The sequence below is a fragment of the Dendrobium catenatum genome, unplaced genomic scaffold, assembly GCF_001605985.2.
Source record: "Dendrobium catenatum unplaced genomic scaffold, ASM160598v2 fragScaff_scaffold_1288, whole genome shotgun sequence".
NCBI lineage: Eukaryota > Viridiplantae > Streptophyta > Magnoliopsida > Asparagales > Orchidaceae > Dendrobium > Dendrobium catenatum.
In genome coordinates this window covers 190,937-211,385 of record NW_021319750.1, presented here as the reverse complement: position 1 = coordinate 211,385, position 20,449 = coordinate 190,937, and the positions used below count along the sequence as shown (strand labels likewise).

At 33.0% G+C, this 20,449-nt stretch overlaps 2 protein-coding genes across 5 annotated transcripts in view; one reads left to right on the top strand and one right to left on the bottom strand.

Annotated features, from left to right (window-relative positions):
* The first annotated feature begins 454 nt into the window (after positions 1 to 454).
* Positions 455 to 16,826, top strand: LOC110092225 (chromatin modification-related protein MEAF6). Of its 3 annotated transcripts, none has more exons than XM_028699442.1 (7): positions 455 to 752; positions 809 to 918; positions 2,664 to 2,764; positions 11,563 to 11,632; positions 14,831 to 14,858; positions 14,925 to 14,988; positions 16,353 to 16,826. In XM_028699442.1, exons 1-7 carry the CDS (start codon positions 740 to 742, stop codon positions 16,447 to 16,449), a joined length of 483 nt encoding a protein of 160 aa, XP_028555275.1. In that variant the 5' UTR covers positions 455 to 739; the 3' UTR covers positions 16,450 to 16,826. The 3 variants fall into 3 exon arrangements, with proteins under 3 accessions (XP_028555275.1, XP_020672344.1, XP_020672345.1); XM_020816685.2 differs by having other exon boundaries at positions 461 to 752; positions 16,384 to 16,826; XM_020816686.2 differs by having other exon boundaries at positions 464 to 752; positions 824 to 918; positions 16,384 to 16,826.
* Positions 16,827 to 17,597: 771 nt separating this feature from the next.
* The window catches only part of LOC110092223 (PI-PLC X domain-containing protein At5g67130), a 46,427-nt gene continuing 43,575 nt past the window's right edge, over positions 17,598 to 20,449 (bottom strand). The window contains exon 9 of one of the 2 annotated variants that reach the window (XM_020816683.2): positions 17,598 to 18,115. In XM_020816683.2, the coding sequence (XP_020672342.1) occupies positions 17,825 to 18,115 (291 nt within the window). In that variant the 3' untranslated portion in view covers positions 17,598 to 17,824. The remainder of the gene's footprint in view (positions 18,116 to 20,449) is intronic. The other variant, XM_020816684.2, reaches the window with a different exon arrangement.

Sequence of the window (20,449 nt, the reverse complement as noted above, 5' to 3'; positions counted from 1 at the left end):
TATATGATCATGACATTAATTAAATCATAATTAGCACAAAATATTATCTTAATTAATTAATAATTAACAATTTATTGAGCTAATTAAAAATAACTTCTATTTAATTAAATTTAATAAAAAATAATATCAATTTATTTTATTCAATATCACTTTAGCTAGATAATATTAATTATTTAGGCTAACTTAAGTTTTTAATTAATGTACCATTGAATATTGATAATTTTAGTTAATATAATTTTTTTATCACTTATAATTGAACATATTAAATCATAATCAGCATAAATGATATTTTAATTATTCAGTATTTAATAATTTATAAAATAATTAAAAGTAATAGTAACTTTTTAATTAAATTAGAATACAAATAACATTAATAATTTTTTAAATAATTAATATTAATTAATTATGAAGATTAATTTTCCAAAAATTTTAAGCATAAAACATAATATCGGAAACCCTCGTCACGGCAAAAAAGAAGCTATAAATCGCGACGGTAGCTCCGCTGGTCGGACATCGAAGAGATCGCGGGATATGAAGGATAGGAGAAGTTGCCGAAACGTGAGGATTTAAGTTCAATCCGCCGAATGCCATGATTTATTAAATTCGGGCTTTAAGGTGCAACGGAGTGCGAACGGGATTTAGAAAACTGTAGGATTTAAAATGATATTTCCTACCGTTAGACGAGATTTAGTTTGTTAAATCCTGCATAAATCCTGCTACCAAACAGCTCCAAGCCTCGATGGAATCGGAAGGTAGCCATTTCAAAACGCTATTCCAAAAAGGATTCTCAGTGGCTTATTTAGTTTAGGATTTCTTTTTCTAGGGCAAAGGGCGGCCTCGAATCCCTCGGCCATGCTTGCTGCCCTACTGAGCAAGAGAGATAAGCTTCAAGAAGAGCTACGTAGCATTGAAAAGCAGGTTTAAACAGCTCCAAGCCTCTTTTTGTTTTACTGAAAATTTTGAGAGCTCTAAATTCCCAGCTTCTATTGTAGTTCATCTACAAACCTTTTTTTGGTTTTACATCATTATTGGACGGAAATACTTGTTATCACTTTCTTTCTAAGTAAAATCAGTGATTAGAATCTTTTGTTGGAGGTATTGCTTCTTTACCTGGCGATTTCACTTGTACTCTTTGACCGGAAAAATACGTTCTTTTGAATACTAGTGCAGCTTGACAGGCCTAACTGCACTTATTTTATTCTTTAGAAATTTGTGCAAAGAGAAGGGTTTATTTGCTCATCAAACTGCTGCATTCAATTTTGGGAGCATTATTTTTCCAACACTGCTATTCTATCAGATTTTCCCTATCCGCTAGCCGTTCAATTCTCTTACAAATGAGGAACACCCTTGAAGATCCGCAAAATTACATGAATGCTTAGAGGGCCGAAAAATCCAGTTTGGAGAAAATAGAATCATTTTTCTCATTAAGGGTTGTTTGGTTCAATGTTATTTAGAAATTACTTTTCTTAATATATTTGTATTATTCAGTTGACAATGCTTTCTTTAAATTGTAAAAAACGGGGAATCAAATATTATTTACATATTTATAGTTTAATGATGTTAGCAAACAAAGTAGCATATATGTTCTACCAAATATTTGAGTCTATTGATCTATACAACTTTAAATATCCTATTTATGGATTATAAAAAATGTGCATCTACTCTATTTGCCTTTGCATTTTTCAAATCTCTTCCTTTTTTGCGTATGCCCAAGTGCATTTGACAGTATCTGCTTATTTGTAATTTGATTGGAAAGCCAAATTTTGATGTAAACATCACAAATGAGGCATAAACAAACCATAACAACCCCTCATTTGACTTAGATATGGATGGAAGGTTGATTTTTTTCCTTTATGGTCCAAATGCTCACGATATATTATCTATTTGTTGTTTGTCCTTGAGGAGTGTTTAGATAGATAGATTCTCTGCAGTGCTAGTAGGATAATCTTGTTGAGATACGCACTTTTATGAAGTGCTTACCTATTTCGGCTTGGCTAGCTAGGTTTAAATTTTATCTTTGGGCAGCCATCTTTAGTCATTAGGTGTGTTCTTAAGCTTTTTTGCTAAATGTCTAGAAGGACTCTGGTCAATTTCAATGGTTTTGGAACGCACCTCTTACTTTTTTTAAAAATAACAGTGTTTTAGTAAACTATAGCTTTATACTTTGCAATGGCGGAGAACCATCCAAACTATGAATTGTTTGGGACATACTTTTTTTATTATTTATATGCTAGAAAAAGCAGTCTATAAAAGTAATATCAGTTTAAAATGAATTTTTTTTTGCTTTTCTCAAAATTTGCTTTTAAATACTGTTTTTTAGGAAAGCACAAAAGAAATTATAGCTGAGAATGTAGTTTGTAAAAAGGTTTTGAAAAAAAAAAACATCTTGAGCAAATCAGTATAACGTTGGTTTTGCCAATGTTTGTGCTAATTCAGCTTAAATGCCAACTGATCAGGTAATTCGCATCATCAGAAGTATTAAATTATTTAGGCTTTAACTTTATTTATTTGGCGCAAAGGATGGTGAAAGAGTAATTTTTCCATTATTTGCTTGTTTTTTTTTTATGTGAAGCATGATCATTATTTTGAATCAGATTATGTGTAATTGGTTTATTAAAATAACCCATATTCTGATATGTTATTCTTTGCCACAATCCTACAAGGTTTATGACCTTGAGACTAGCTACTTACAAGAATCAAACCAATGTGGGAATGTTTTGAAAGGTTTTGAAGGTTTTCTATCGGCCTCAAAGAGCACAATTAAGTAAGCCTTTTTATCCACCATTATCTCTCTCTCTCTCTATTCCCCTCCACTTTCCCCTTCATCTTTCTTCCTCATTACTTGAAAAGCATGTCTGTTTCTATTATGTTTTTATCACTCCATTTCCTTTAAGCTCTGAAATGAGCACATATCAATCTTTAAATGCTTCTCTCAGAGAAATGCTATTGCATTATCCTTGTTTCTTTTATTATTTTAGATTATTTATATCTTCAATCCTACACAACTGCCTAGTTAGTGTTCTAATGTGATAATTACAGAGCTGAGCTTTGTTTGTCGTGCTATCTTTGCTAATTTTTGGTGTTTTTGTATTTCCATCTCCTTATATATCTTCACCCAAGTTATGTTATACTTTTTTTTTTAAATTTGTTACTAGTTTTGATTGCTCTCTATTATGGCATTCTTGTTTCCTTTTTTTTTTCCTTCCTGAATTTTCACAATTTCTTTAAAGTCTAGAAGGATTAGCGATTTTTCATTAAGCAAAATTTTCTCTAACTTTTTTTTTCCCAAATGGTTAGATTGTTTTATTAAATTTCTGATATGATTAAATAGGATCTTTTGTAGTTCTATGATCCTTGTTTCTATTTGTATGATCTAAATGCTGATTGTTTTCGTTTAGTGCAATGATCTACCATTTGTACGAAAAATTTATTATTGTAGGGTTTGTGCTGTATACTTTGTAACATAATGAATTGGATCAATTTGATATTCACCTATCAAATCAGTGATATGATTCTAATATGGTGAATTAAATAAGAATTATCTGTAAATTATGGTTCGCTTTTTAGGCGATGAAACAAGAGTGTTGGGCGCATTTGTGAGGCACCATTGATTAAGGAGTAGGCATGCATCAAGCTTCTTCCAGGTTATTTGTTGATTATTTTAGTATTTTAGGTTATTTTAGTTTTATTTCAGTTTTAATGTATTAAATTTAAAAATTGTTTCTATTTAAAATTAGATAGGAGGATTATGAGGGCTTAGTTTATTAATTTAAAGTAGTTTCATATCAAATGAGGCCCTACTTTAATAAATAGGGGATTTAATGTGTATAATTTGATTAAATTATATTTGAATCAAAATTCATTATTATTCCTCTCTCCACTTGCACTCTCCTATGAAGTCCCTCTATCCTCATGAATCTCTCTCCTCATGTAATGTTCAAATCCTAAGAAGCTCTTGAATTTCTTGATTATTGAGACCCTCCCACTTCCCTCTCTCACATATGAGACATGAATTTCATAGGTTCTTTGTCATAACTTTAATCCTAAGACTCCCAGATGTTTTCTTTTCTGAACTAAAACTATCTCTGCTTCCTTTCTCTAAAATATGTTTCTTCATGCACAATCCAATCCTCTCACATTTAAAAGGTGAATTCAAAGTGAATAAGCTTACAACCAATGTCAAATTGAAATATTTATGACTAGGATGAATGGGATCCTAAATAATGCAAGTTGCAAAGAGATTCAAAGTTTTCACATAAGTTTCTTAGAAAAGTTACTTGAGCTATGGTAACTATTTTATTGACGGATTTACCTAGGAGCTATTGATTTAACTAAGGGTGAACTATGGTGATGCAAGAGATTATGCTTACTGAACTAAAACTTTTAACCATACAATAGTAAGAAAGATAATGATTGACCTGGAGTATACTAACCATGGTGAAAGCCAATGCTTACAGTGGGAATAGAGATAATGTAATTAGACATCCATGATTAGTCCTACGTTGTCCTTCCTTGAAAGACCTTTCTCAAAGGCTTGCATGCTCTCACTGTCTCACACAAGTGCCATTTTCATAGTTAGAAAGCATAAAAAGATGGTCACATTCAATGCAAAAGAGCATTGCTAAATTTCAGTCATTCAAATATAGATCCATTAATGACACAAGATGGGGTATGTATAGTCATGACAAGGGAAACCCAGTAGTTATGAAGGTGTGGTTGGCCATGCATAGGGAAGGGGACGGTATTATGATTTTGTTGAATTTGATGAGGCATTGTAGGGTTCTTAAGGGGTTTGTCAGGTTCAAAGGTCATGAGACTTGATGGAGAGTTCAATCCAAAAGAGTTTGAATAAGGCAAAGAAGGGAAGATTTTTTTTTTTTTTTGTGGTGAATTGTCAAAGTCAATATTGATGTCAAGGTTGACTAATGATGTGGAGATCAAATGGTTCTCAAAGGATGTTAAAAAATGGCTAAAAGTGGGTAAAGTGGCCATGACCAGTCTTGTTCCACCATCACTATATACACAAGGCTCAACTGACTTGATAAGCCAGTACATACATGATAATGACCTAACAAATACATCACAAGACTTAGTATGTTATAATGTCTCATAACAATGAGGGTAAAAAGGTAAAAAAGTAAGAAAGAGCAAATATATCATATGAAGTATATAAGTTTTAGGCTCAATGATTATGTCTCTGACATCTTTGGTCATTAGTTTGAAAACGCTTTGCTTCACAAATTATGGGAAAAAGGAAGAACAGCAAGACTTAGTATGACTTAATGGCCCAACATAGAAGACAGAGAAAAAAAAAACTTTATAAAGAAAGAGAAAATATGTCATATGAAGTATGTAAGTGCTAGACTCAATGATTATGCCTCTGGTGTCTCTGGTCATTAGTTTTGAAGATGCCTTGCTTCACAAATTATGGGAAAAAGAGAGAAGAATATTAAGAAACATGATCATTAACATGATCCCATCATAAAATTGACTTCAATAATGATCAATCTTCTAAAATAAAAAAAGAAACCCCTACCCATAACCTTTACCCTAGCCTTGAGCTCTATGAATTCATTCGTATATTATCATGAAATCACTAAGGAAAATAAAATTGAGATCATAATGGTATTAGGTTGCCTGTGGAGCTACAAATTCTTCTAACCTTATTGGAAATTACTGTTAAAAATTTATGTAGATGTTGCATTAGTCTTATTAGCATCTATTAAAATATTATTATTGATTTGGTTTAGATTTGGGTGAAGTTGCTTCTTTTGAGCATAAATCATATATTACTCTAAGTATTATTGAAAAAGTATGTCATATGACGAATGGAAGGATTATTGTTTAAGTTAGTAAATGATTTTGTTAAGGGATAAATTTCATGATTGCACTTGTAATGATATTATTATTATTTTTCTTATCATGATAACTATATTGGTGCTTATGATTACAACTTGTTGTATTGCAATTCCAAGTACCTTTTAAATCATTATTTGTCTCATTGGATATCATAAATCATCTTCTAAGAATACCAATTTTGATGCCTCCAAATTTTACTTATATTCCTATAAGGATTATTGTTTAAGTTAATAAATGATTTTGTTTAGGGATTGCTTTCATGATTGCACTTGTGATGATATTATTTTTTTTCTTATCATGGTAACTATATTGGGGCTTATGATTACAACTAGTCGTATTGCAATTCCACGTAGCATTTAAATCATTATTTGTTTCATGGATATCATAAATCATCTTCTAGGAATGCCATTTTTTGTGCTTCTAAATTTTACTTATATTCCTATAATTATCAAATGTCTCATGAAAAATACAAATATCATTATTAGTATAAAACACGCTGGTCATACATGATTATCCTACCAATCTATATCAAGAATTATCTTAATATGATGATATATTATATCATACACTAATTTCTCAATCTCTAAATGTTCAAAATACGTGTTATTGTTAGAAGTTTAGGTACTTCTGACTCTCCACTAATTTAAAAACTTGATCTTAGTGCTTAATTTGTCTATGATGAACTATTAGATGATCTTATTTTTGTAGATGGGTTTTGTGATGGTGATTATTCATCAATAATTAAGTCTTTTGTTAAGCTTGATTTTGGGGTTGTGCTTAGGACTTTCCAAATCTTAAAATTGAGATGTGCTGAAGCCAATTTTTGAGATTAAGATTTTTTTCTATTACAACCTATGATGCATCGACACACCTCTTGAAGAGAGAATGCAGTGTCAGACACATACACGTGCTCGACACGGCTGGGACATAGAGTTGGTCATGGACACGTGACCGACACGGCTAAGAAATGTATGATGCATGGGATTGTTCAGAAATGAAGCCTATTTATTCTACTTTCTATGTTTTTCTTGCATATGTTGATGATACAAGAGATGTTTATGAACTAGTTTTGCCACCTCATCCTGGCGACCCTACTTGGAAGAAAGGGTTGGTGCATGTTCTTAAGAAGAAGAGTTGCTATAGCTACTAGGAAGTTGATCAGTAGAAGACACGCATTAAGATTATTCTAGATTATTTGTAGACTATTGCAACATTTAAGATTCTTATTTCACTTTTAATTGATTTGATTTTAAAGATTATCTTTTTAAATTAAATGATAGGATTTTTTGGGCTTATTTAATTTTTATTTTAAACCAATTAGTTTTTAAATGTAATCTTCTTTTTAAGTAAGGATTTAAATGCTTTTATATATTAAATTACATTTGAATCTACATTCTTTCTTTTTAAACCTCCATTTTCTCTACTTTGTTTGCCACATGACACCCTCTCTCGTCTATATGGTTCTCTGTCAAGTGTTTTGCAGATCTTGATAAGCTCCTCAGTAGAGTCTCTATTCTAGAGACACCCTCATGTCTCCCTCTCTTATCATGATTGGTATGCATCTTAAGACAAGAACTTCATGACTTTTCTTTCTCCTATTATGTTGTACCTCAAGGCTCTTTCCCATTGTTCTATTTTTATCCGAGGCTCTCCCATTTTTTCTATTTTTAATCAGCACTCCCTCTCTTTCTATCTCTAGAATCTTTTTCTATAAGCACAATTATGAGGAATTTGATGGACCGACCGATTTGATTGGGAAGAAATTAGGAAGTTTCCTAATCAAGAACGAACTGTTTAAGAAAGTTCTTAGTCACGGGGATTAATTAGGAGATGTTGTTCTAATTGAAGAGGGCATATTTGGGGGCTAATTTGGAGGGGATTAATTAGGAAATGTTTTCTAATTGAAGAGGACAAATTTGGAGGTTGATTTGAGGGTTGATTTGAGAGGAAAATAATTAAGAAAATAGGAGGAAATTGGGGGAGGGCTGTTTGGGTATTCGTTGTTTATTATTTGCTTTAAGTAGGTATTTTTCCTAAGATTAGGGCATGCGTCGTTTGCTAAATTTAAATTGTTCTTAGGGTGTTTGGGCTTTAGTCGATGGCTAGAGATTTGAGAGAGCCGAATCTTCCTCTCGATTGAAGATCCACTTGCATCTTGTCTTTTCTTTCATAAAACTTTCGATTAAGTGTTCTTGTGTGTTATATTCCTAGTTTTTTATCATTGGTTTTCTGACATTGTTGAAATTAGATTTTAGCCAAGTCTTTTCTTAAATTTCTGCAAGCGCTTCCTATCAAATTGGTAGCAGAGTAGTTTCCTGGGCTAAAATATAAGTCTTCCTCGCTGATTTCTGCTACGTTTTTCTCTATGATATGTTTTTTGCTGTTTGGAGGCCAGATTCACATCAAATTTGCTGTTTTTTTTATGTTGGAGCTTAGATTTTAGTACCTATGGCGAGAAGGAAGGTTGAAGTGTTGGATGGGGGAAATTGGACAATTGAAATCTGAAATTTCAGATCTCCAAACTAAAATTTCTAATATAAAAAGTCAAATGTCTGTCGTCCATGAGAAGATTGATGGAAAATTTTCCATCCTAAAGAAGTTCCTCGAGGGCCAACCCAAGAGGGAGGATGGGGAGTTGAAAATGTTAGGGGAAAAAGAGTAGATGTTACTTTTAGAGCCACTTCCAAGGAGGGGGAAGTTGTGGGTTTTTTGGTGGAGCTGCAGAGTTTGGAAGGAAAATAAGATGGAGAGAAGATACCATACATGGTTCAACCATTCCTACCGCAGTATCGAGAGGTGTTCCTGCCAGTTTAGGGGTTGCTTCATCCACGAGAATATGAGCATGCTATCATTTTGAAGGAAGGAGTTTCACATATCAATGTTTGTTCGTACTGTTCTCCTCAATTCAATAAGGATGAGATTGAAAGATTGATCAAGGAGATGCTGGAGGCATGGATCATTCAACCTAGGGACAGTTCATTTTTCAGTCCAGTGCTAGAAGAAATGTTAATTCATGACAAATCGTAAAGATAAATCATGGATTTCTAAAAGACCCTCTATATGACATCTAAAATCCAATTTTAGAGAACCGTAGAATCAACTAGCTTACAACAAACATGATCTGCTACAATGCGCATATCATATTTGTTGGGGGGCATTTGTTGACCTGTAACTGTCGCTCCAACCGACTGAAGCCCCAAACGATACAACCGCTCACCCACCGCCTCACTCACGACATAAAATTCCTCTCTCATTCGATTGAGACACGCAGAAACGCACAAAAAAAAAAGAGGCACACTCAGGCACTCAGAAACGCATAGAGAAGGAAGGAAAGTTCAGAAATACCTCGAGGGCTCCCGCTAAACTCTGAACCATTTGTCGGCCTCCGATTCCCGCTCTTGCAACTTCAAACCCATAGGCGAACGAACAGAAGTCGTCGAACCCGCCGCCGGCCTCCAATCTCTACCAGAACTCAGATTAAAAAGTCCTCACTAAATGAGGGCGAAATCTCTGGGTAGTGTCTTATCTACAAACCCAATCTGCCTTCTGAAAATTCCCCCGGGATCACACACATCCCAAAAATTGGAATTTTTCGGAGCCCACAGGAGGGAATTATGAAGTTTCCCAATCAAGAGGAATCTGTTTAGGAAGGTTCTTAATCAAAGGGGATTAATTAGGAGATGTTTTCTAATTTAATAGGGCATATTTGGGGGCTGATTTGGAGGAGAGATTGATTAGGAAATGTTTCCTAATTAAAGAGGGCAGATTTGGGGATGCTTTGGGAGGGAAATAATTAAGAAATCGGAGGGAATTGGGGGAGGGCTGTTTGGATATTCCCTGTTTATTGTTTGCTTTTAGTAAGTGAATTTCCTAGGGTTAGGGTTATGTGTTGTTTGCTAAATTTAGATTGTTCTTAGGATGTTTGGGCTCTAGCCGGCGGCTAGAGATTTGAGAGAGCTTGATCTTCCTCTCCAATTGAAGATCCACTTGTATCTTGTCTTTTCTTTCATATAACTTTCAATAAAAAGTATTCTTGTGTGTTATTCTTGATTTTCTTGTCATTTGTTTTCTGACATTTGCTGAAATTAGATTTCAGCCAAGGCTTTTCCTACAAGCACTTCCTTTCAAAATTCAAAGAGAAGCAGTGTACAATAAAAAGCCAAATTTGAGGGGAAAAAAATAAGAAATCAAATGGTGAAGGCTATGACTTAGGCTCAAAAAGGGATTAAGATATGTTTTGATTGAAATGTTTTTAAATTTCAGTCCCAAGATAGAAACCCGGATTTTTAAAAGCAAGATGCAGGAATTTTTTATCCTACATATATTTTATTTGTACTTGAGGCACATCGACGGGACATACTGCATATTCTATGTAAGATCCTATAGATAGAGACTGATGATTGTGAATACTAAGAAAATTTCTGACTAATGTATGATTGCGATGCATCTTTCTCTCAACTTGATCGGAACATATGATCAATACAGAGTTTTATAAGCATTTTTAATGGAAGTACCCTACCTTTTAATGCTGGAAACTTGGAACTGGGAAAGACAATTATTGATCAAGCAGTAAATGCCATAGCTTCCATTCAGATGAGTTATCATTTAAACATGCTCCATTCATTGAGGGCTGCAAATGAACCAAGTCGAGCTTAGTATGTGCGTGTTCATGTTTGAGTTTGTTTATTATCAGCTTGTTCAAGTTTGGTTTGTGTTTGATTTGAGCTTTTTTGTTTGTGTTCAAGTTTGATTCTTTTAAATTAATGGATGTTCATGTTTGGTTCACGTTCGATTCATTTCGTGCTTATCGAGCTTTAAACAAATGAGTCATATCGATCTATAAACAAGCTCTACTTCTACATGTAGTCATGTACATTAACTTAACAAATGAGCCTTATCGAGACTTCTAACAAATAATTACATCGAGCTTGTTCGTGAATATATCCAGCTAAATTTTTTAAACTATCAAACAAGCTCGTTCACTAATATATCTAATGAGTATTCATAAGCTATCAAATGAGCCCATTCATGAACATATCTAATTAATGTTTTCGAGTTACCAAATGAGTTGTTCACGAACAAACTATCTATGATTCATCTTATATTTATTCAGAAAGCAGGTTGTTCGTGATTTTAGGTGGATGCAGGAAGTAAAAATAAATTATTAAACAATTTTAGTGGAATTAGTATAAAAAAAATAAATTAATAATATATATTTTTAAAAACTCTAATATAGTTCTAATCAAACTTCTTAATGAGCTTGTTCATGAGCGTTAAACGATATTGTTCATGAACATAAATGAACAGAATGCCAAGTTGTTCAAGCTCATTTATTTATTTATCAAAAGTGTTCAAGCTCGTTCGTTTAACTTATTAAACGAACATAAACAAGTACTTATCGAGCCGAGCCTTGAGTAGCTCGTTTAACGCTCAGTTCATTTGCATCCCTAGTGTTGCATGATCATTTATGAAAGAAGAGCGGATTAAGGTTGATCGGAGCTTGGTGGTGTTATGTTTTCATGAATGTATTTGTTCCTGTGACTTTTTGACTTGCCTTTGTATTAGGTAATCAACCTGTATTTTCTAATTTGAACTTATGAAGTATAGTTTCATACACATGTTATCTTGCTCCAAATTCATGTAATTAGGCCAAATAATGCGCTGAATGTAAAACTTATTTGCATTCTTTATTTTTTTGTTCAGCCTAAAACGCTCAAGGAAGTTTCAACCTGAAGATAGGATATTTTCTCTGTCATCAGCTACCTCCCCAGCTGTAAGTGCATCAACCACTAAATACTAATAGGACTAATTTCAACATTTTATTTTCTTTTCCAAGATTATAATGATGCGGGATAAACATGAATGAACGAGAAGTTGAGAATATGAAAAATAAAAGCTGTATAAAATCTAAAGAGGAAAGAGTATGGACTAGAAAGTACAACATATACAAGCTTTACACTTGTATAAATAGAATATCTTTCTCAAAAAATTTCAACTTTTGCACTTGATCGATGGTCGAATTCTAAAGAGTATATAAAGAAGAAATATCTTCATCAGCACTATATCATAAAGGTCTCGTAGAACTATAGTGTGCAGTGCATGACATAACGTGCATTATTTATAATTGCAATGCTTGTCAAGACCCGACTTCAAAACTTTGTATATCAAAATGAGAACAGACGATTGAATGAACTTTTCATATCACATCTACTAACTCCGAAGTCAATGTCGAAGTAAAAATTAATAGTCATTCTTAAAATAGCATCATCAATACAATGAAAGAGATGCAATACAACGAAAGAGTCGCTACTACATAAAGTTTATTCTAAACCGACAATACAACAATTCTACTATTGTTTTTCAATCATTTAGATAATTTAAATATGAATCTTTTATAGCACCACATCTACGATGCATAGATACTCTTCTCCTGCTCATTTAGTTTTAAATATCTCATCTTGAAAATAGTAATTAAATTGGTAAGTTATCAATATAACTTAAGTGGATATCTTATCTCCAAGTTATTGTAATATAAAAGAAATTAGAAAACAACATGTATGCTTGTCATAATAGATAAACCAGTATAAAATCATTTGATAGTTAATTCTATGCAAAGATGATAATGCAGGAGATTTTGAAGCATTTTTTTATGTATTAACAACATAAATAAGAGATAACCATACGATATCTCATCTTATTTGTCTCATTTTATATAGTAATTCCATCAAAGGAGCACTGTCTAAATTATATCATTTAAGACACTTCAATATTAATATTCTTTTATAATTTTACATGCTTGTATATTATTCCAACCCAAATATCTTATTCTTTCTTTCCCAAATTCTTTCTCTCCATTTTTGAATCTCTTCCTTTGCCCTTAATGAAACACCCTCATTGTTTAGATGAAGAAATATGAAATGGTTTATATAGAACTAGAAAAAAATCAACAAACCTTTTTTTAATTTTTTTTTCTCTCAGCCATTCCCCTTCAATAGAAACTCTCCCTCTCGTGATTTCTTCTACTGGAACGAATGAAACGGGCTTTCTCTCAAGAGTAGTTAATTTACTCCTACAAACGTGATCCTTCGCTCAGAATCGCAAACCGCCTCTTCTAGGCTCGTCCGTGCTTGCGTTCGGCTCACCCAGATTGCAGTTTGTTCGCCTACTTCATTTCGTTAAATCAGGTTTTTAATAGAAGCTTTCCGGTTCAATTGAACCGGCTCAGCTAAACCGGTCTTTACACGTATCATTCAATATCTTTTTATAATAATTAGTGTATTATTTGAACATAACAAGAGACCTATAACATTCATTTCAACATGATCAATATATTTAGAATAAGATAAATCATAAGTAATGTGCAATAATATTTGAATGGACTAATATCAATATCAGTTGATGAATTTGAATTTGAGGAAATAATATTGTCATTATAATTTTGAAATAAGAGCACCCACCTTAATTGCAGAAGTTTTGATTTTCCACGTTAATTTTTTTGTCTTTGTTATTTTGATGCCTATAAGAGCATTTAAGACATTCATATTAATTAATTATATAAATATATTTATTTTTACTATATATGAATCACCTTATTTAGTAATATCTTTCTTTCATTTAATTATAAAAAGTATTCCTAGTTATTTTTTATTTTTATTCAAATATATATGATAATTAATATTTGCAAACCCTAAATTTTATAGTTAACATATCATTTTAATTAAAATATTAACCTTTCAACTTTTATTTCAAATGTACATATTATAACGTTAGATCTTTATTTACTTTGCTCTTTTAAATTCTATCTAAATTGCAACTTTATTATTTTTTAAATTTATTTTATAGCTTAAGGACAGAACTTTAGATTAAATGCTTCTTAATAGTTTCTCATTAAATTTTATTTTTTCAAATAATGTGTTAAACTTATATATAAATACATGATAATAATTTAACTTTCAATGTGTTTGAATGAAAATATGATGTTTTGCACATAGCGTTTCTATCTCCCTTTGAACCATAAGCAGATAAATTAGGCATCAGCTCTTCACTAACCTCGCCACCCCCACCGCCACACCCCCGCTAACTGACCCACCCCCACACACACAAAGGCCGAACTCTGAAATTCTGTTGTTGTTTCTTAAAAATTTTCTTTATTAAAAAATGACTTCAGAAAACTTGTCTCCTAGATGAATAAATGTGCATGGATTTTCTCCTTCCACCTAACAGATTTGTTTCAACTTCAACGATTACATTGTTGACAATTGATGCAATTAGCTTCCATTTTTTAGAATAGAGATCCCTTTTCCAGGCTGCTTATTTGTTTCAAGAGGTTCTACAAAAGGACTCTTCCATGGATGCACACTACAAATAGTACTGTTTGCTCCCATTTCTCTAAGGCCCTTCATCTCTTTTACCTCACGGTTGATTTTCCATCTCTTTTCTTCTTTAGGCTAGTTTTTATTTTTTTGGCTTTACAGTAGAAGAACCTCTAGTCATTTTCTTCCTTCGTAGCACTTTCAACTTTTAGTGTCATTTTTTATTGATTTTATCATGCTTATTTTTTTTCTCGTCCTAAGTTGCCTTATTTCAATTGGCAATGGCAGTATTGTTGTCATTTTAGGATAAATTTAACCATTCCTTCTTATCTTTTAGGATTCTCTATTATAAATGGTGGTCTGAAGGCCTTGTAATAGCTAAATGATGTTTTGTATGGTAGGCTGTGTTCTATCTTCCCTCAAAATTTTCAAGGCTTCCACAATAGTTCCATTGAGACCGTATCATGTCAATATATATTCTAAATTCTCGGGTTCTTCTTTCAAATTTATGTTAGACCAAGCCAGCTCTGGGTCAAATTTCCTTGAAATTACTGATTTTAATGCCGTTTGTATTATTTTGTGTCTACTAGTCGCGAAATTGTTTTCCAATTTGTCATGGATAATATCTAAATATCACTTATCTCTGCTTTATTTTCCAGGTTGAAGAGCACATATCTGGACGAGATGGTGAGGCTTTCCGTAGTTACAGTATGTTGATTCTTTAGTATCTAAATGCATCTATTTTATATATAGCCGAAGGAAGGTCCGATTATGCACCTGGTCGATTAAAAGCTGGAAGTAACCCTGCGAATGGACAGTAAGTAGCTAATTCTTTTCATCATTTAATATAAAATAGATAATACTGAGCTACAGTAATATTGAACCCTTTTCTATTCCCAAGTGCAGTTTATGAAGATTTTGGAAAGTACTTATCTGAGTTCATTTGAACTTCTAACTGATTAGAAATTTTTGTAAAGAGATCGAATAGATGCAATTGTCCCTTCCCCAGGGGCTCTAGAGGCAGATTAGGTGGCCCCATCGCCGTACAGATGTTAAAAAAAGTGTCTAAATTAGTCATAGTGATAACAGAAGCTCAGTTTTTAACTAAAATCGTAAAATGAACGGGAACGGGAGACTCCTGCAATGGTTGCTTGGTAAATTTAAAACCACTTGAGACAAGAATAACAAAATCTAGCATAGTGTGATTATTACCCTTATTTTTTATGCTTAAATCTATTGTTTTCACTTTAAAAACTCTGGAAATAGATAATTTCTGGGGTGTATATTTACTCATCCTTATGTGCACCTCAAAGTCACTTGGTCTCAATAGCTGGAGAGGGGAAAAAGTAGTTTCTTTGTTTAGGCTTTAATGGTTATTTGCTCCCTTGTCTAGTCAAACTTGTGGGAATGAACAAAATTCAATTTTTTTGAAATAGGTTTAATTATTTTACCTGTGCAAAGGTGGAAAAAATGACTTTTTTTGTCCTGCCATTTATGCCAATAACTTTGGTCAAACACACAGACACATATGTAAATCAACACAAAAAAATGTAAATCAACACCTTGAAGTATATCACAGGTCATTCATGAGTAAATTTTAGTGGGATAAGTATATTCTGATCATTTTAATTTACTGATTTGATGACAAATAAAATTAAAGGGCCATTTGGTCTGTTAAAAAAAGAATGCAGAGTAAAATACAATTCAGTGTGAATGAATGCAACTTATTTAGATATTTGGAGTTGTTTTGATGAGTTTAAAATAAATACAATTGGTTATTTTTTTGTTTGGTTTGAAGTAAAATGAATGTGATGTAAAAGCACAAAGATGATGGTGGTCAGTAGGGGCGACAAACAGCAAGTGGCGGCGGCGGTGGCCCGTGTTGGTTGGTGGCAACCAACGGTGCCTTGTGGTGGCAACCAACGGTGCCTTGTGGTGGCAACAATAGAAAATTTATGGTGTATTTAGAAATCTGTCAACTATGACGCTTTTTGAATACATCAAAATTGAACTAAAGAGTAATTTTCAAGTACTTCAAAAATTTGTTTTGCATTTCTTTTATTTCAAATCAAATGTCAATATTTTCAAAATTCTTATATTTGAAATATTTTACACCCCTTCAAATCAAACAATCCCTTACTGACAAGCATGGGATTGTTAAATACATATGATGGCATCAAGACCATATCTTATGCATCATTCTTATCATCAGAGGGAAGCCAAAGAAAGGTGGCAGGATTTCATTAAGAGAAGGAAAAAGAATTCGGCCATCCAATGAGCAAGAAATTGAAGATGAAGATGATGCTGATCTAAGCTTGAGATGAGGTTTGCTGTAATCTGACCATGAATGTGAGGACAAATCCGTTTGATTTCTAAGTTTTCCGGTCATTAGAGATGAATGCATAATTAATTTTATTTCTGAATTTGTACGAGGGATAGTTGACTTAGTAAACTTGTATAATGACACATGAAACTGTATGATTGCGTAAATCTTTGTTTATTCAGATATGAATTAAGGTCAGAAACATCCATATCTGTAACTTCTATTTACTGTTGCGCATTAGTGTTAGCTGTTGCAGCATTATCTTTTTAAGGGCTTATTAAACCATTTTCCATTTACCAGATGAATCTATGGAACTGTAATGACTTAGTTTTCACTGGGTGTTATCATATTAGCTAGTGTGGATTTATTATTGTTGCTGCTAGTTAATATATTGAGTATTGTTGCTCTAGTAGCTCATTGGCAACCATTTCATGTTGCCAGTCAATTAGTTGGAAGAACCGATTTAATAGCAATACACAATTGTATAATTATATTTTACTTGGAGATATTGCATTTTATTGTAAGCATGCAGGTTTAGGGATGGCCCATACATATTTCTTCATTACTGTAACTTAAATATAAGGTATGGCCCATCCTAACACTTATTCTTTTTCTATATGGATATCCTTCTTCTTCACTGCGATTGACTATCTTTTCAACCGGTCTTTTAAATGCTCCTTTTTTTTAGAAAAAAAAAAAATCTTAATCTAAACACTTTATAGATAGATATTCAATACAGCATTCAACTGATAAACCACAATATAATGTAGAAATTCTTCCTTAAATAAAGAATAAATTTTAATCTAGCGGCATTTGTCAGGTTACAGTAAAGATCATCATGCTTGTAGAAAGTAATTAGTAGAGCTTGTAGGTTTAAGAATATCATGTCATACAGCTCTTTATCACTTTCCTCCTACTTTGCACGGTTCATTTACCCAAATAATATTATCATGTAAGCATCCTTCATTAATCATAATACCATATATTCTATCAAATTCTCTCTAAAAACCAAATTTTACTTTAACGAACCAAAAACTCTCCAATTTTTTTATTTTCATGTAACCTGCACAGATCAATGCATAATCGCCATATAAAAAAAAAAATGATAAATATTGCAGTCAATGATTGCTATAAAATGGGATAACAAAAGCTTTTAGGGTTTGGCACAATTTTGTTCAAATCATAACATTTCATTCTTCAATAACATTACAAAAACCCTAAACAAATCACACGATGTGAAATTATGGCTTGCCGAATAATGCACTTTGAGATCCATGCCCTATCATGTGCTACACCAGGAGAAAGAAATTGTTTTCTTGCTGTTTCATTTCTATATGCTAGGGAATAAACGCTGGTAATGCATATAGATGATCACGGCCACATGTGACAGATGAAATATAAAGAATATAGGAGTGAGCAAAGATCCCACCCAGCATGATATCAAAATTGATATCATTGAACAGTAAAACAGATTCATTTCCATAAATGAAAAAGATTTCCTTCTCAGAAGAAACCCTGAAAATTCTACATACCCAGCATAGGTTCCTCCTCCATGGTCACCTGCCCGAGTTGGACTAGAACTTGAACTGATGTTTTTGCATACCCCAAATGGGGCGCCAGGCTGCAAAAGTCATACACTGAATATGATGATTTATTTAAACAATGAGAATATTTCTAATAATAATAATAATAATAATAATACCCGCATTAAATTTTATTGGAATTTAAATTTATATACATTTCCAAAGTTCTAAAATCTTGATAAATTGATTATTTAAAAAATTAATTAAAATAATTAGATTTTCCTCATGTATAATCTATTATTTATTACTATCTACTTCAGCTTTGATAACCTTCATGCTCTCTTCAACCTATCAATGAATTTGCTCCAACTATTTTCTATTATTAGTATTTTTTTTAACATTCACTGCCTTCATCTTGAAGATGTACTACTATAAAATTCAACTTATTGTACCTATATATTTAACCAAGTTGTTTCCAAGGCGAGGAGCTAGCTTCTTTAGCTCTTGATGCACATTCATTTCACACCATCTCATGCTTAAGATATCATCATAAAAAACATGAAATCAACTTCTAAATTTAAAATATTAGCACTCATCTTTTAATTCTAGGAAATACGCTACTCTCATTGCCTGGCTTTTTGATACGAGACACTTGCTTATGCATGCCTTCAAAATAAGGCCCCTCACCTGGGAGATATGCAAGGCGTTATGGCCTCATCTAGCCTTGTTCGCACACCTAATAGTCTCTACCTTTTCTTTACCAATACAAAATCTAACACATATTTATTGAAAACTCACAAGCAAAAATAAGATACATTGGGCATATGCGTGTGGGCTCCAAAGGGCTTATGGTTCATGTGAACTAAAAAAGAGTATATTTAGGAAACAAATTAATGTAACCAAATTTCCTTGATGTTTTGGGTTTTATTTCAATCCGAAATCATTACTTCATATGGGCACAAGCCCCCATGCTCAAACACCTCTCCCATTTAGAAAAGTTTTTCTAATTAAGAACATTGTCAGACCCGATTTGTTTGGTAGGCAACCCCTCTTGTTCCAATTATTATGCTGCAAAAAAGAGTGGGTTATGGTGATGGTGAGCACTTGCCAATCTCTAACAAATCCATCATCCATAACATCATTGGATGAAACTTTGTTCATATTTAGAGAACCTTCAATAGGATTTGTTGGTTTCCATGTCATTGAGTTTTATGTTATAGTCATGGGCAAAGGAAGGTTTTTACAACCATTTGTACTATGTCGATGAGTTAATTATGGTTTTTCATGCAAGTCTTTGGACTTCGGTTGTGATTCTTAGGTTTCTTGTTAGCAATTATAGTTACCTCATCCTAGGAGGTTCCATAAAGATTAAGAATGGTGACATCCTAAAGGTAGTATAACTCTCCGTGATTAAGCACCGAGTTGTTCGATTAGCATAGGACTTGTGATGATGAGAGAATTGTGTGGCTTTGAGGCATGCAATAAAGATAGCTACAGCTCAGAAGTATTGAACTTAGAAAGACAACAACTTAGAAACCTATCATCGCCATTATATTTCTATGAGAATTGGCATAGGCTTATCATAAGATGGGAATAACACCCAAAAAAAAAAATCAGCATTACCATCAAGGATGCATCATTGAAACAAAATTCCCAGCTCGAGGGCTAGAGCCTGTGCTACGAGGATTAGACGACATAATTGATGTGCCTTTACAAATTCAAATGCTTGTTAATAAACACTATCCTATATAAAAGAAAGTCTTGTTTATAACTAAAAATTCTCTACTTGAATTGAAATTAAGTTGTGGGCTTTGAAAATTTGCGCCCCGGCCTCTCAACGGATCCCTTTCTTTTCTTTTTCTTCTGGTCATCGATGAGAGTTTTAACGCTTAAATTACGAGGTAAATTTTCAGAAGGTAGATTGAGCTTTGAATATGTATTACCATGAGATTTCACCCTCATTTTGCGAGGACTTTATGATATGAGTTCAAGTTTCTTATAGGCGCAAGCCTATATAGTTAATTACCCCTCTCGATAGCGGAGAGAGAACTTTCAATTAAGGCTGGTCATCAAATAGATATGTGGTACCTGGTGTATAGCAACAACATGGGTTTAATTTTTTAGACTTAATATTTAAAATTGGAACTTTCATCCTCTTGCACTTAAAGCGGATGGTGGGGGAATGGATGATGGACCTGATCAAGATCCCATGGTTTCGTCGTCCCGGGTCATCATGGTCCTTGATCTACTTAGTCAGAGAAGGTAGTCAACCCAACCTGGCAGAAGGATCCTTGTCGACATCCATGGGTTACTTCATCCAAGGGTACCTTGTAGACCTGAGGTGAATATTTGCTTAAGGGGACAAATTTGAATTCACCTTAGCTAACAGAGGGCTTGATGCCCAATCGATCATATCCTATTGATTAATATAT